Below are 15,418 nucleotides of genomic sequence, written 5' to 3'. Positions count from 1 at the left end.
GAATGGCCCCGGGAGCATGGTTTTGAAGCTGCGCCCTGATGCTGCTGTGAATCAGTTTGAGAATCTGTGGACGGAGGGATGTTGCACTTCTCAGGTCAAGTGTCACACGACTGAACCTCACAGTTGAGAATCTTTGGTTTAATCAGGCTGATGTCATGTGGGTTTCAGGAAATTTAATTAGCTAACATTTATTTAAAATCGCATAGTCTTCATTAATTGCCGCTTTTTCTCACAAAACAGTATTTGTCTTTTTAAACCTCATCGCTTTTTCATACTTAATATTCCTAGATTGATTCCCTCCAGAAACAAAATATCAACTGAAGACGTCACAGCTTGTGTCGTTTTTGCTGTCGGTTTTCAGAATGATTCTTAATTCTGATACTCGTAGACTTTTAACTAATCCACTTCACTGTTTTCCATTTACCTGCCTTCATGTATCTCTGGCATTCATGAGCTATTTAGTCATTTCAAGGAATTCTGTGTGTGCTCCATACACTACAGCCACTTTTTTGCACCCTCCATCCTTTGGTGTTCTTTTACTCTTTAAAGATAAAGAGTTAATTGCGTACAGATGCTGTGTGCGCGTGGCTCCTCAGTACAAAGTTTCGGAGCCCCGCAGGCTCAGTATGGCTCCAGTGCATCTCAGGAAGCGGGGATACAGGTGGTCCTGCCTGCGTCCTGGAGCGTGTGGTGGTACCTGATTGATTCCCAAGAGGGGATGTCAGAGACACGAGAGAGACATGGCTTACAGAAAAACCGGATTATTCACCTGAGGTGTTTTTATTTAAGTTGACGTTTTAAAGTTTCTCATTTTGTAGGAGAGGTACTTTTATGAAAGGTTGGAGGCCCACTGTTGGGGCCTTGGAGTTGGACACAGGCAGTGAGTGTGTGAGTTGACTACAGCTAACACAGCTAGTTATCCAGACTAGAAGGCAGAGAAGTGGTGAGGCTGATGAGGGTCAAGCGAGAGGAGAAAAACGACACGGAGCAGACAGAGCAGGGTGGAGGTGCCGGACGCGATGTGGGCGTGCAGGGCAGCCGAGACCCCACGCATCTCTAGCCACCAGTCAGGACAGGCGTCCTTCTCTCCCCTCCAGCCACCCGCCTCCCAGGGTGGTACCAGCCAGGGGGAGGGAGACGCCGGTGATGCTGTTGAGAAGGCGGGAGGCTCCCGGACCCGGTGCTGCGCACTCAGCGCTCAGGCATGTTCATCTGTAACGTGTGTCCCGACTGTGCTGGTTGCCCTCCTGCTCCGAGGAGTCGGTTCTTACGGCCCAGAGCTGGCGAGGGCCCAGGGGGCTCAGCTTGGGGGCGGGGGGCACACTGAGTTGGAACCAGGAAGCACAGTCCAAGCTTTCTCACGATGGGCATTGGGTGCACAGGTGCTCAGATTGTTCCTGATGGACCAGTCATGTTGCAGCAAGCCTTCGAGCAGCACCTGCTGTGTGTCAGTGTCCCCTGTGAAGACCGCCCAAAGCCAGCCTGTGAACCGTAAATCCGGAGAGCCCCGTGGGCCAGGACCGAAAGGGAAGGAGCTGGAGGAGAGCCGTGTACAGTGATTGATAAAGGGCTCCTTGCGCGTGTTGTGGAAGCAAGCGGTGAGAAGGTTTAAAGCCTGTCTGCCTTTAGTTTATGTTCACTTGAAAACTTTTCTTTCCATGAATTCAGCATGCAGATTACCTCATCGGAATGAAATGATAGGCTTTTATATTGTTAAATAGGACTGGGTTCAGTGAGAGTGTAGCTAACAGCGTTTTGAAAAGTGAGACTCGGTAAAGGAGGGCTGAGGGTTCTGTCGACTCTGTTGCCGGCTCTCTGGCTTTAGATCACAGAGAGGGATGGCCCCGACTGTCCGAGACGCCCAGGCCCTCCTCTTCTTCCGGCCGCCTGGGCCGCCTCGCCTCCCGTCTGCGCGCTGGGTCAGCCTTTGCCCGTAGCGTGGACGCAGCCTCCAGGCAGATGGCTGGTGAGTCGGCGGGCTCACTGTGTCCACCTCGGTCCTCGCTGCCCGGAGTCCGCTGTCTGAACCGGTCATGTGGTGGGTTTTGTTCCGTTTTCTGGGTCTCGTGGGCCAGTGAGGAAATCCAGAGACCGATTCTCTTATGGTTGGAGCACGTTTCATTTTTGAAATACACTTTCTGAAGCAGTGAATTTTAACAGGTCAGCAGTACCTGTTTGAGGGTATCTCTTTTGCTCTTAGGCTGTTTTAAAATAAAACTTTTTTCAAGGGCAACACTAAAACGTGGGTTTTCCTGGCTGGACTTCACGCCAGTGCCTCCTAGGAAAGCGGCTGGTGGTCTCGGCGCCCGCCCCCCCCAGGAGCTGTCGGTTCCTGCATCTCCGTCAATCGGGGCTCAGGTCTGAGGCGGGCCGCGTGTCGCACGGTCTATGCCGTGGGAGCAGCTCTGCCCGGGTCTCGGCGTCTGCCTCTTCACTGAGTCCTGAGCCTCGGCTTCTGCTCTGCGGTGCGGCTTTCCGGTCCCCGCTTGTCCTGACGCCGGCTGGCCCTCCGACCCTGCCCTCGGAGCGGAGGGGGCTGGCTGAGGGGTGTCGGGGTTCCCTCCGCTTGTTTGTTCGGTCAGCAGTGACCACGTGTTCTGAGCACTGGGGCCGCATCAGTGAGCTCGAAAGAGGGGACCCTGCCCTCAGGAGCGTGGCGGCATCCAGCCACGATTTGTTAGTAAAAGTCAGATGAGACAGACAGAGCTGGGGTGAGGACTAGAAACACCAGAATGAGCCGGCACGTGGATGGTGCCAGGAGGGGCCATGGACGTGGGTCCAAGAGGAAGCGGCAGTGCAGCTGCCGTTGAGATGAGCAGAAGAAAGCAGCTGTCAGAACTCCAGGCCCAGAACGTTCCAGGCAGAGGGAAGAGCGAGTCCAGAGGCCCCAGGGGAGCGCAGGCCGGGCACAGATGTCAAGAGGGAGGTGGCCCCGGGCTGGCGCCTGTGCGCCCAAGGTCAGCCCTGCTGTGAGCACTTCTCCACCCAAAGAGGGCACAGCCACGAGGCCCCAGGGGTGGGCAGCAGAGGGTCCCTGGGGTGGAGGGCGCTCAAGCCGCTGGCGAGATTGCAGGGCCCGTGATGTCCACCGAGAGCCAGCAGGGTGTCAACAGGGAGGTGAAGGCCAGTTCAGCAGGGCTGGTCACACGAGCCAGCAGGAGTCCACGTCTGAACGTGCAGAACCACGGAGAGCTCCGTGGGACCTGCCGCCTCAGAGGTGCGGAGCTTGCTGCCAAGCTCGCGTGTCCAGGCTGGTGGACCTGTAGCCTGAAAGTCCCGCCTCTGTGGACAGGGGTCTCCAGGGGGCCCTTGGAGACGTGCGGAGCAGGGTGGGGTGGGCGGGCCGGCCCTGCGCCAGTTAACAGCTCGGGTGCTGACAGCCTGGCTGATGTGCCCCCTGCACGGGTGAGCCGCGGGCGCCCGCGCCTCTGGGTGGTGTGGCGCCCGCGCCGTCCACTCGCCTCTCTTCCATCAGCTCGCCCCCAGCACTCACACCCCTTAAAACTGCACTGTAACAAGTTAAAACAGAAGGGTACCTGACGGCTTCCTCGGTAAGACCCCAGCAGTGCCCCCTCGCTAGTGACCGCTGGTAAAACGCTCTCCCGTTAGAAATACTCGGCTTCTGAGTGCGTCAGCAGCTGACCCTGCAGGTTCGCCGGCACGTTGGAAGGCACAGCACAGCCCCGGGTATGCGCTGCGGCTTCAGCGGTAACATCTGAGGGTCGCTGGTGAAAAGCACTACAGAGCATCCGTTCAGGGGACTGCTGAGCAGCCTCAGAAAAGCGCAGGGAGGCTGAGCTGAGGGTGGACGCCGGCGCCTGAGATGCCGTCGGGTGCGGCCGAGCGAGGCAGGACGCTGGGGCTCGTGCGTCACTGCGGATCTATCCGCGGCAGATGGGAGGGCGGCGCTCGTGTAGCACTTGCTGCTGTGTGTGGAGCCTGTCCCTGAGGAGACCTGGAAACCAGACTCCACGACTGGGATGGTGATGGGTCCCTGGCTGACGGCGGGACCTTTTACCACGTGCTTTTTTATTCTTGTACCGTATACGTATCACCGCTCCCAGATTTTCCCCAGAGTGAATCTGGTTTTAACTTCAGAAATCTCCAGTCCCAGCAGCTGAATGAGAGTCTGCCTGTTTCAGCAGGGGGATGATCTGACTTCTGAGCATCCACTCACCAGTCCTCCAGCGGCTCCAGCTCCCTTTCACATTACAGGAAACCTCTGACTCGCAATTGATCATGTTCTTCTCAGAGAACCTCTCACTCGTCGAGTTAGCAAAGCGTCGCCCAGCTGTCGTAGGTTTCTCTCCCTTCCTTCCTCCGCCCAAGGCTGCACATTTATTACCAGGTTAGATGATGCTCAGACAGTTCACACCAGTAGGAAGATAACTGCTTGCCCTAACGTTTGAATTCTTGTTTCAAAAGTTACCCCTTTTGCTGTGCCGAATCTTGGTTGCAGTGTGTGGGCTCTCGTTCCCTGACCAGGGATCAAACCTGGGCCCCCTGCACTGGGAGCGAGGAGTCTAAGCGGGACGGGCCTTCTGGGTGGCGGGAAGGGGACGCTGTCTCCAGCCGTCTAGGAGGCTCTTTGAAAACGCAGCGGAACCAGGACTGTGGACAGAGGCCCAGACCTCCCGTGGAAGAGCCCCAGGTGGCGCGGGGGCCGTGGGCCTGCAGAAGCTGGGGGCTGCTTCACACGTCTGTCCGAGTGGACCCTCACCCGGAAGCAGTCTCGGCTCAGTGCCAGACGGCCTTGGCTCTAGTAATATTTCTTTGAATCCGTTTCCTTTTTTCTTTCAACTTCTCGCGCCCAGGACATGTCCTCTGTTCTCGTTGAGTTCCGTTCTTCGAAAGACAAGTCCTGCAGCTTCCCCCCAGCTTGTTCCTTCCATCTTTCTTTGTTCGGAGGGAAGGCTGAGGGCAAGCTCCTTCCTGTCGGACGTGCGAGGACAGCAGGCCCCTTTGAAAGCAGGCTCTGCAGAGGTTCTGGTCTCTAACCTTCTGGGACTGTCGGTCAGCCCTGGGTCGAGGGCAGGCTGGCTCACCGCTGTGCTCCTCGGCTCCCGCAGGCACCTCCCCGTTCATGGATGCGCTGACGGCCAACGGGACCACCACCCTGCAGACGTCGGTCACGGGTGTGACGGCCGGGAAGAGGAAGTTCATCGAGGACAGGCGAGACCAGCCTTTTGACAAGCGGCTGCGCTTCAGCGTGCGGCAGACAGAGAGTGCCTACAGGTACCGGGACATCGTGGTCCGGAAGCAGGACGGCTTCACCCACATCCTGCTGTCCACCAAGTCGTCCGAGAACAACTCACTCAACCCGGAGGTGAGCGCTGCTGCGGGGGCCGTGGGGCCGCCGTCTCTGGGCCCGCAGGCCAAGCCCCCGTTCCCCTGGGCACTCCACCCCGCCCGCCCGCCCCGGGCCGGGTCCAGCTACGAGCAGGGAGGGCAGGGTGCCCCAAGCCCCTGCCTCCTGGCCAAGAGCCCCCCGTCCGCCTGGGTCAGGGGGTGGGCCTCCCTGAAATCACATGTGAGGTGTGTGCTCACGCCCCCACCTCGGGCTCCCAGAGCTCTCGGTTCAGGTGAGGTTAAGGCCCCCTGGGGTCCAGCCCTCCAGAAACTCACCCCACCTTCCTTCCCATCAGCCTCCAGCTCCACGTGGAATGGAGGTTCAGCTGCGGTGATTCCTACACAGTTATTGCTGGTCATTAAGTAGCTTCCAGGGGGTGAGGGAGACGGGTGCTCCCAGAGGCTCAAAAGCTTAGTTCTGTGACTTAACAAAAATCAGAGCTGTTTGAACCTGAGCTATTTCATGCTTAAAATTAGTTCATGTCCCACTTGTGGATGGTAGATCAGGCTTTCTCCAGGTGAAAGCTTGGGTGTTGGCCAGTGGTCAGGGGACCCCAGGTCCGGGCTGGTCCCCAGCACCTCGTTAGAATGTTGGTGTGTGTAAATGCTCCGCAGGGACCATTTTAGATGGTTTGTGCCACTGAAAATGCCTCCATGCTGTGCTTCCTCTTGCTGCACTTGGGCACCAAACTTAAGGTTTCCGTCCCAAGAATGGGAGTCTGGTGTCAGAAAACAAAGCAGGACCAAACCAGCAGCTGCTTTGAACTGGCTGCATGTGCCACCTGCTGTCCAAGCGGTAGAAATGCCAAGAGGACAGAGCAGAGCTCGCCCGCCCGGAGCCACGAGCACAGCGCTGCGTAGCAACTCAGATGCACACGTCCCCCGAGTTACACTCCGTTCCCGACGGGCTCTGTGATGACACTCGGTCCCCACTGTTCCCCACCCCCGGCTTCAGAAAAGAAGGAAATTGCGAGCCATTCGGTAGACGGGGGCAGCAGTGTCAGGTGGTGAACCCGTTTCCGGTGGATCAAGTTGGGATGGCGCAGTGAGGAGACGCTCTTGGGTGCCTTTCAGGTGATGAAGGAGCTGCAGAGCGCGCTGAGCACGGCCGCGGCCGACGACAGCAAGCTGGTGCTGCTCAGCGCCGTGGGCAGCGTCTTCTGCTGCGGCCTGGACTTCATCTACTTCATCCGGCGCCTGACGGACGACCGCAAGCGGGAGAGCGCCAGGATGGCCGAGGCCATCAGGTACGCACCCCTGTCCACGGGGCGGCCGGCTGAGCCGGACCCTGCTGCTGGGGGTCTCCCTGAGATGGCCTCGGCCATCAGGTACGCACCCCTGTCCACGGGATGGCCAGCTGAGCCAGACCCTGCTGCTGGGGGTCTCCTCCCCTGAGATGAGTGATGAGTGGGATGAGGGTTCTCCTCCCTGGAAGATGGCTGAGGCCATTAGGTACGCACCCTGGTCTGCGAGGTCACCGGCGTGAACCAGACCCCAAGATGGGTCTCCTACCCTGAGACCCGCTGCTAGCAAGAGTTAATACATCTCTGTCTATTCTGTGGGCAGCTTGCCTCGAGCAGGTAACCGATGTCAAGGCTGGCTCGAGCCCAGCACGTGTTGGAGGGGGGTGGGGTCTGGGGGGAGAGCCCAGGGTAGCACATGGCTGGAGTGTCCACCATGTGTTCAGGGCTTGCAGCCCTGGAGTACAGACGCCCTCTCCTGTATGTGATAACTTAGATTTGGTCAACTCCGGAATCAGTCAACTAGGCTTTACGACACACGAGTTCTATAACGTCACACAAGAAGAGTCCAACTCAATGGACATGAGTTTGCGTGAACTCTGGGAGTTGGGGATGGACAGGGAGGCCTGGAGTGCTGCAGCCCACGGGGTCACAGAGAGTCAGACACGACCGAGCGACTGGACTGAGTGTTCTTTTTAAGATGCAGACACTTTTGCCTCAGGTGGTGGCTGCATGTTTTCCGTAAGATCACAGTGAATTTCCACCTGACGGTGTGATTTGGGAGCTGGTTTGTCTGCCTCAGTTCCAGCCCCCCGCCCTGCCCGTACACAGCTCCCTGAGGCACCCCCTGTGCCTCCCGCGCCCCACCCCGGACGGGGTTGCCCTTGACCGTGGCACAGGCTTGTATTATTGGGATCAGACAGAGCTGAAGAAGAAAAATCAGCACCGTCTCGTGTGTTGAACCCCAGGTGCTTTAAATGCTTGTTTTCTTCAGCGACCCATTCCATTTCTGAGACTCCAGCACGCCCCACAAAAAGCTGGATTGGTCTTGTAGGGAAATGCCAAATCTTGCTTTAGGAAAATCCACTCAGTTTTTGTCTACATGATGTGTTTTGTCGGTGTGAAGTGAAGTTGCTCAGTCGTGTCCGACTCTTTGCGACCCCATGGACTGTAGCCCACCAGGCTTCTCAGTCCATGGAATTTTCCATGGCAAGATTACTGGAGTGGGTTGCCATTTCCTTCTCCAGCGGCTCTTCCCAACCCAGGGATCGAACCCAGGTCCCCCGCGCGGCAGGCAGACACTTTACCGTCTGAGCCCCCAGCTCGGTGTGAAGTCCTGTTGATGCCAATCGACTTACCCTTTACCTTGGCTCATCTGCACTGAAATTCTTGCTTTGTGTGTGAAGTTGGTTTATACGTGCAAAGCTGTTACTGGGCATGTTTCTTGTTTGTTTGGTTCTGTGGTGTCCTGCCTCAAATTCCTTAAATCTTCGGGCAGAGAACAGCACCACCCTGAGTTTTGAAAAGGAAGGTAGGAGATAGGAACAGGCGTAGACTGTGAGCTGCTCACGTTTCTGTGGGGCTGACCCTGGCTGGGATTTTTGGTGGTGACCAGTTTGCAGATTAACTGTGATAAAAATATTCAGCACACGAGTGATAAAGTTATTAGCGATCAATTTATAGCGTTAGGCTCTTGGAGTCCAGGGGACCAGGAGGAGCCGAGGCTTGAGGAGGGAGCAGAGCCCGTGAGGAAACGAGCCCTTCACCCTGACCTTGTCGCGTTCAGTCCCGGCCCAGATGTACTCGTGCAGGGGAGCTCGGCTGAGAGAGGCAGGAAACCGGCCCTGGACAGCTCGGTTCCCATTTCCCCGAAGCATTTCTGAGGCTTACCGTTTGTAGGTGGTTTTTTCACTTTTTGCTGAGGTCTGTGGGATGGCAAATATTCTCCAAAAGAATGGATAGAATTTTGATTTTGTTGAATGGTCTTTTTAAGCTTTAAAGGTCTTCCCTGTAGCTCAAATGGTAAAGAACCTGCCTGCAATGCAGGAGACCCAGGTTCGATCTCTGGGTCGGGAAGATCCTCTGGAGAAGGGAACGGCAATCCAGAGTATTCATGCCTGGAAAATTCCATGGACCAAGGAGCCTGGTAGGCTACAGTCCATGGGGTCTCAAAGAGCAACTTCACTTTCACTAAAAAGTGAACTTTGTGGCAAATATAATCTCTCTCCTTCCCACTGTTCCCAGCATAGCCTTTCACTCAATTGAGAGGAAGCTGACGTTTAAATTCAGTGTGTTGTATGGGACACATCTGAGTGCTCATGCAGTTTTATTTTAAGGTTTAAAATACGCTTGCTTTACGCCCCCCAAAGCAGCAGGCAGATGGTCCCGAGCATCCAGGGCCCAGAGGCAGCTCCCACCTCTGGCAGTGTGGGGCTGAGCCCTCGTGTTTCTACTGGACAGAAAAGCAGTTGTGCAAACTTCTGTCTGGCAGCTTTTGTTTGTTTCTAACGTGAAACGGATTTCTCTGCGGACTGTGCTCGCTCTGGCATCTCAGAGTCCTTAGCACGAGAAGAGGCGATGGTGTCCGTTCCCGGGCAAGCTGGTCCACTCCTGCTGCTCCTGGGAGGAGCCCCGGGTGCAGAGCAGGCTATCATCCCAAGCAAGAGAAAAAGAAAACTCATCTTCTTAGGGGGAAAAGTTCAGCTCCAAACATTTCTCCGAACATACAGCACGAGAAGGATTAGTGCTGCGTGGAGATAATCCCTTCCCTTAACCATTTCTCTGTCAGTCACTGAGTCGTGTCCAACTCTTTGCAACCCCATGAATCACAGCACGCCAGGCCTCCCGGTCCATCACCAACTCCCGGAGTTTACCCAAACTCATGTCCATCTAGTTGGTGATGCCATCCAGCCATCTCATCCTCGGTCGTCCCCTTCTCCTCCTGCCCCCAATCTTCCCCAGCATCAGGGTCTTTTCCAATGAGTCGGCTCTTCTCATCAGGTGGCCAAAGTACTGGAGTTTCTGCTTCAGCATCAGTCCTTCCAGTGAATATTCAGGACTGATCTCCTTTAGGATGGACTGGTTGGATCTCCTTGCAGTCCAAGATTCTACCATTGCTCTCTAGAATCTTTATTGTTACACTGGTTTGATCCCCTCTTTCTTGTGAAGCTACCGTCCCTGTCCGTGGCTTCCAGTCGTGAGTATTGGAACCATCTCCACTTTGCCCGCGTTCATAGGAGCAGCTGAATGCAGGGCCACTCAGGGAAGATGTCTGCTTTAAGTCAGGGTTACAGTTTGGCAGTTACTTTGTTGACAGTCGTCTGTAACTGAGCATAGACGATGCATTTCCGTCACGGGTTGTTGATCTAGAATCCTCAGAAGGTGGCAGAACTGAATAGCTTCATGGAGATGGTCTGGGATTATTTCAAGGACCTATGTTAGAGGTTATCTGGCTCTCTTTGTGTCCTTGAATCCCAGGGTGATCGTCCTGACAGGACCCCATGCTCTTTCATGGGCGTGAGTTAATTCTCAATCCCCCCAACCTCCAGGGACCCTGAGTGGGCTGAGGGCTGACTCCAGAGGCCTTGGAGAACAGTCCCCCGAGTGAGTTGTGCAGCTGCCAAACACTGAGGCCCCCTCTCCCCACTGTATACACACCCACCCACCCCGCCACACCTCATCCTGCCAGAAATCCATGGCCCCTCATGTCTGTGTCTGCGGCGGGGGGAGACTGCATGCTAAGTCCTGACTTTCAGAGCCCATCTGAACAGACTACATTGCTGAATTGTAGGGAGTAGCACCCAGACTGAGGATCTGGAATTCTGTCCTTCTGAGCTAGAGCTCAGACGGCCTTGAAGGATTATCTTGTATTCATTTCCAGTGTGTGTGTCCTTCCCTTCACTGTGTTCAGTCTTCACAAGACGCAGCCTCTGAATGCAGTTAAGATTCCGGCCCTAAACTGAAGAGCAGCCCAGCTTTCCAGCCTGATCCTAAAACAGAGGCCAGTGGCGTTGTCTGGGCTATGAGACCCTCACCCCCCTGTGTGAGGGGCCCAGGCCCCCTGGGAGGCCTGCTCTATGGTTGTCGCGAGTGGCAGAAGGTGCTGTGCAGACATGTGTCAGGCTGGGGGATGCTCTGTTGGGTCTCACACCAGCCGCTGAGCATCTCGTCTCTGTGTCTGAATCACTCTGTCTGGTCCATATAAACTCAGGAATGCCTGTGTTTTCAGTTTATCAGTGAGCTGTCTGAAGTCACAGACCAAGTCCAGACTCAGGCCCTGAGGCTCCTGCCCGATCCCAGGCTGTCCGTGTGGCCCTGTGTGGCCCCACACCCTCTTTCCTGCGGGAGAGCTGCTGGACTGGTTTGCGGCCTTTCAGGTTTCCTGGGCTCCCCCCTGTCATCAGGGGAAGACAGGGTTCCTGGAGCCCAAGCTGAGAGCGCCCTCTGCTGTGCCGCTCCCTGGGAATTCGCGTGGGTCCTGTAGCGACAGCTGCCTGCCCAGCCTCTGGGACGCCGCTCAGCCTTAGCAGCACAGCGGTACAAGCCAGGGCCCTTTGCAGCTAGAAGGCCGTCAGAACCGCCAGTTACAGTCAACGCGCACGGCCTTGACGTCTTGATGTACTGAATTCCATACAAGTAGATTTCTTTCTGTTGCCCACATTTGCAGTGTTTTGAGTAATCCCCCATTTGCCTTCTGTTTTAGAAACTTTGTGAACACCTTCATTCAGTTCAAGAAACCTATTATCGTAGCCGTGAATGGCCCGGCCATTGGGCTAGGAGCATCCATCCTGCCTCTCTGTGACGTGGTCTGGGCCAATGAAAAGGCGTGGTTCCAGACGCCCTACACCACCTTCGGGCAGAGTCCAGACGGCTGTTCCACCGTGATGTTCCCCAGGATCATGGGAGGAGCATCTGTGAGTACCTCTTGTCAACGCGGCGTCCTGGGAGCCGTCCTCGGCTGCTGCTGCTCTTAACCGTGTACAGGTGTCCCTCTGGGCAGTTCCCGTTGGACGCTCGTGTCATCCAGCTCTTGTCCTCATTCGTGAACCCGTGGGAGGTTGTCATGCTGTGGTTCATAGCATGTTTATTGACACTGTTTGGCATCATTTCCTAGAGGCCCTCCTTCCACGAGGCGCCTCCATGTCTGCATAGTTAACGCTGACCCTCCCCAGCGTTAGCCTGGTCGGTAACTCAAACCACCGAGAGTTTGCAGTGGAAAGGGCCTTGACCTGATAGCCTGGCAGCTGCACTTCTGAGGGCCGCCTCGGGCCGAGTTTCCAGGGGCTTCCGCACAGAACTGCTCTGCCGCGTGACCTGCCGCACCAGGAGTCTGGGCTGTAGCTCTGTATCTCTGGAAAGGATGCGTGGCGGTCCTCGCTCCTGGAGCCAGGGCAGGAGGCGGAGGCAGGCAGGGGGCTACCGAAGCTGTGAGGCAGCCCCTGACCCCACGAGGAGCTCCGGGGCACCCGCCATGGACCAGAGTGGCTGGTGGCTTTGTGTGTCATTGCTGAGTGCAGGCTCCAGCTTTGCCCTTTGACAGAGTCCCTGGGGGTCCAGGCAGCTGTCCTGATGGCTTCTGGCAGCTGGGCAGCCAGGGACGGGGACGGCCGCTCCTCTGGGTTCAGAACTTGCCTCCCCCTGCCTGGGAAAGACACAGAGGAGGCCTCAGGCAGGAAGCACCACCAGACGTTAAAATTAGTAGGTGAAAAGGGCAGGAAACTGATGATCCATCTCCCCCTACCCGGATGCCCGCTGCGGGCCTCGGGGGCCGTCCTGGTGAGGCAGGGGGACACTGGTTGTTGCCCTTGGCCGTGGGCAGCGAGGCTGGGCAGGGAGGACTGCAGGGTTCCCGGGCACCCACCTCCCTGGGCAGTGGTCATGGATCCGAGGCCCGAGGGACCGGCCACGCCCAGAGCTGTGAGGAGAGACGTGTCCTCGGGAGGGGCAGCCACACCTGCCCCCTGGGTCCCAGCCTGTGGGGACCTGACCCCCATTGCCCCTGGAGGGCCTCTCTGCCTGGTGCCGCCCGAGACCCCACCCACGTGTCCAGCTGGAGGCCTCGCTGTGTCTGTTGCCCCTCGCATGGTGGGCGCCCCCTGCCTCCCTGGCTCAGCTCCCCGCCCCCAGAGCCGCGTGTCGCTGCAGCTTCGGCTCTGCAGCAGGTAGGCCTTAGATTTCTTGGTTAGTCTCTGTGGTACTGCTCCACATGAACCTCTTAGATTCAGTGAGAGTCCCCGGCCAGTGGGCCACTCCCCACGGTGCCTGCTTCACCCTTGGGCACCATCTGAACTCGGAGCAGAGAGTTTCCAGGCTGGGTCTCCCTGCCGCCTCTCCCCGCGGCTCACACGGCCTCTGCTCTTCTTCCTTCCAGGCTAATGAAATGCTGCTCAGCGGGCGGAAGCTAACGGCACAGGAGGCGTGCGGCAAAGGGCTGGTCTCCCAGGTGTTCTGGCCTGGGACCTTCACCCAGGAAGTCATGGTCCGCATCAAGGAGCTCGCCTCCTGCAACCCTGTCGTACGTCCAGCTCCTGTTCCGCCCTTTCTCTGCAGGGTGCACACACAGCCAGACGCCGAGGCTGGGCCTCTGCACACGGCAGGAGCTAAGGGAGTGCAGTTAGACAGACGTAGGCGCTGAGAAACGTCCCGTGGAGGTGTACAGAGAGCATTCTTGCTAAATTCTTTACCGTTTCCAAAGCCTTGCATTTCTCCACGCATTTTCTCCCCTCAGTGAACGTAGGTTTGTGTTTTGTTGGCATATATCCAGCACTTACTAAAGTGCATTTAGCAAATGACAGGGTGAAACGTTATTTCCTATTAACTGACACAGCTCCCTTGTAAACTGTCCCAGACATCACAACAACCCATTACAGAGAGTAAGTTCTGGTTAGAAGTCCCCTCAGTGGGCTTTCTCAGCGAGCCTCCCAGGAGTGGGCATCATTGCTGCCAGGGCAGGACCAGGGTGTGGAAAGCATGGCTGTCAAGAAATAGCTTAACAGCCCTTTGAAGTCAAGTTGGCCCCCTACCCACAGTGGGTGAAATGTGTGTCACACACTCACCAGGCCTGGCGTGCATTAGGAGAAGGCGTTTGATCCTCTTGCCAGGTGGCTCCTCGGGTCTAGTATCTGCTTCCAGAAGCGTAGGGGCCGCGAGGCGCCAGCGCTTGCAGCCACAGTCCCCGCTCACTTCCTGCTTGTCGTCTGGCACAGGTGCTTGAGGAATCCAAGGCCCTTGTGCGCTGCAACATGAGGCTGGAGCTGGAGCAGGCCAACGAGCGGGAGTGCGAGGTGCTGAAGAAGATCTGGGGCTCGGCACAGGGCATGGACTCCATGCTGAAGTACCTGCAGAGAAAGATTGACGAGTTCTGACGGCCGGGCCGCCGCCCTCACGCCCGGGCCAGGCTCGCCCGGAGCGCCCGCCGGCCAGCAGGACTTGAGACAGCCAAGCTATTTATTGCCAAGGAGTTTTTAAGTACTGTAACTTTAAAATAAATAACTACAAAACTCCTTTGTCCAAACGTCATTCTTTTATACTTGATACACACACAAGTGTAGAAGTATGAAGGGGAGCTCTGGGTTGCTCTTTGAGGCTCTAAATTTTGTTATCTTCAGCTAGTACTGTATAAAGCGTGTTTTCTTGGTTTGGGTGTCAGAAAAAATGTTTGTTTTCCTTGGTTTTTTTTCCTTTTAGAAGAAAAGAAAGAGGTGTTAGCCAGCCTCGCCATCCCCTGCCCCAAATAGAAATATGGAAAGATACAAGATATGCCCTTATCTCTAAGAGGTCCAAAGCCTCAGAGATAGATAGAAAATTCTAAATCAAATGGAAGACTTATCTTTTACGATATTTCTGATTAAACACCCACTGATGGATATACCCCTGAAGTAAAATACGCCTAGGATTCATGCTGAGATTATCAGCTGATTCTTCCTTCTTTTTTAAATGTCTGATTCTTACCCAGTTAACAGGAAGAAACCACTCTCTCTAGGGGAAAGCTTGTTTTGCAGTATTAGTGAATCACTGACTAGCTTCAGTATGGTGTCTTAAGTTGTAAGTTAATCTTAGCAGGTTTATAATCAGTTTTTCTGACCTTTTTGAAAAATAACTACACAAGTGCTTCTTGTTGCTGGGTGAGAACTACTACTTCATACACCGTTTTGGTTTTCTATTTGCAGATACGATCGATGTATTACACCAAAAATAAAAGGTATTTTTATGTTTATAAAGTGTAATTTTTAGGTTCACTTAGAATATATTTTATTTAATAAGTTAAGATTCTTCTGGCACACTATTAAATGCAGAAACTCCTTTTTAAGAGAACTACCTTCTTACGTCGACGTTTCATGGTCTTGGTCTCCGCTTTCACGTCTTCACAATATACCGAGTTCAGGATGCTGTCCGAGAGTGCCCTGTGTAAATAGACGTCCGCATTCCCGCCAGGGGTGGGGGCGATTCCAGAAGCCTGTCCCCCCGGCAGGCTTCTGAGCTCGCAATCATATTGAATGTATGAAGAGTGAAATAAAATCAAAACCTTATTTTTGTACAGTTTTGAAGTTTCTACTTAGAACCGACCACCTCCCGGCCTCGCGGAGAGCTTACAGAGTGTCAATCTGCCTTTACTTGGATTGGTTGGTGCAGTATTTTTGCATCTGTGGGACCTACTTTTTTCGTTCCGTAGTTTGAACTATATATAAACTGTACAATCTGTAAAGTTTTTATAGAATAAATATTCAGCTGTGAAAACTGGTTAAATAAAACTAATATTTCTTAACACATTCAAAATGTTTCTCTTCATTCTTTCTTCACTTCTAAAGTTTCTCACATTTACTTTTTGT

General features: G+C 55.1%; 1 protein-coding gene across 1 annotated transcript in view; it reads left to right on the top strand.

Annotated features, from left to right (window-relative positions):
- Positions 1 to 15,183, top strand: part of CDYL (chromodomain Y like) — a 34,337-nt gene extending 19,154 nt beyond the window's left edge. The window contains exons 2-6 of the mRNA XM_068994247.1: positions 5,070 to 5,326; positions 6,424 to 6,596; positions 11,293 to 11,503; positions 12,961 to 13,104; positions 13,796 to 15,183. Of these exons, the coding sequence (XP_068850348.1) occupies positions 5,070 to 5,326; positions 6,424 to 6,596; positions 11,293 to 11,503; positions 12,961 to 13,104; positions 13,796 to 13,954 (944 nt within the window). The 3' untranslated portion in view covers positions 13,955 to 15,183. The remainder of the gene's footprint in view (positions 1 to 5,069; positions 5,327 to 6,423; positions 6,597 to 11,292; positions 11,504 to 12,960; positions 13,105 to 13,795) is intronic.
- The last annotated feature ends 235 nt before the right edge of the window (positions 15,184 to 15,418 follow it).

This window comes from Capricornis sumatraensis, chromosome 22, assembly GCF_032405125.1.
Source record: "Capricornis sumatraensis isolate serow.1 chromosome 22, serow.2, whole genome shotgun sequence".
NCBI lineage: Eukaryota > Metazoa > Chordata > Mammalia > Artiodactyla > Bovidae > Capricornis > Capricornis sumatraensis.
This window is presented reverse-complemented; position numbering and strand designations above follow the sequence as displayed.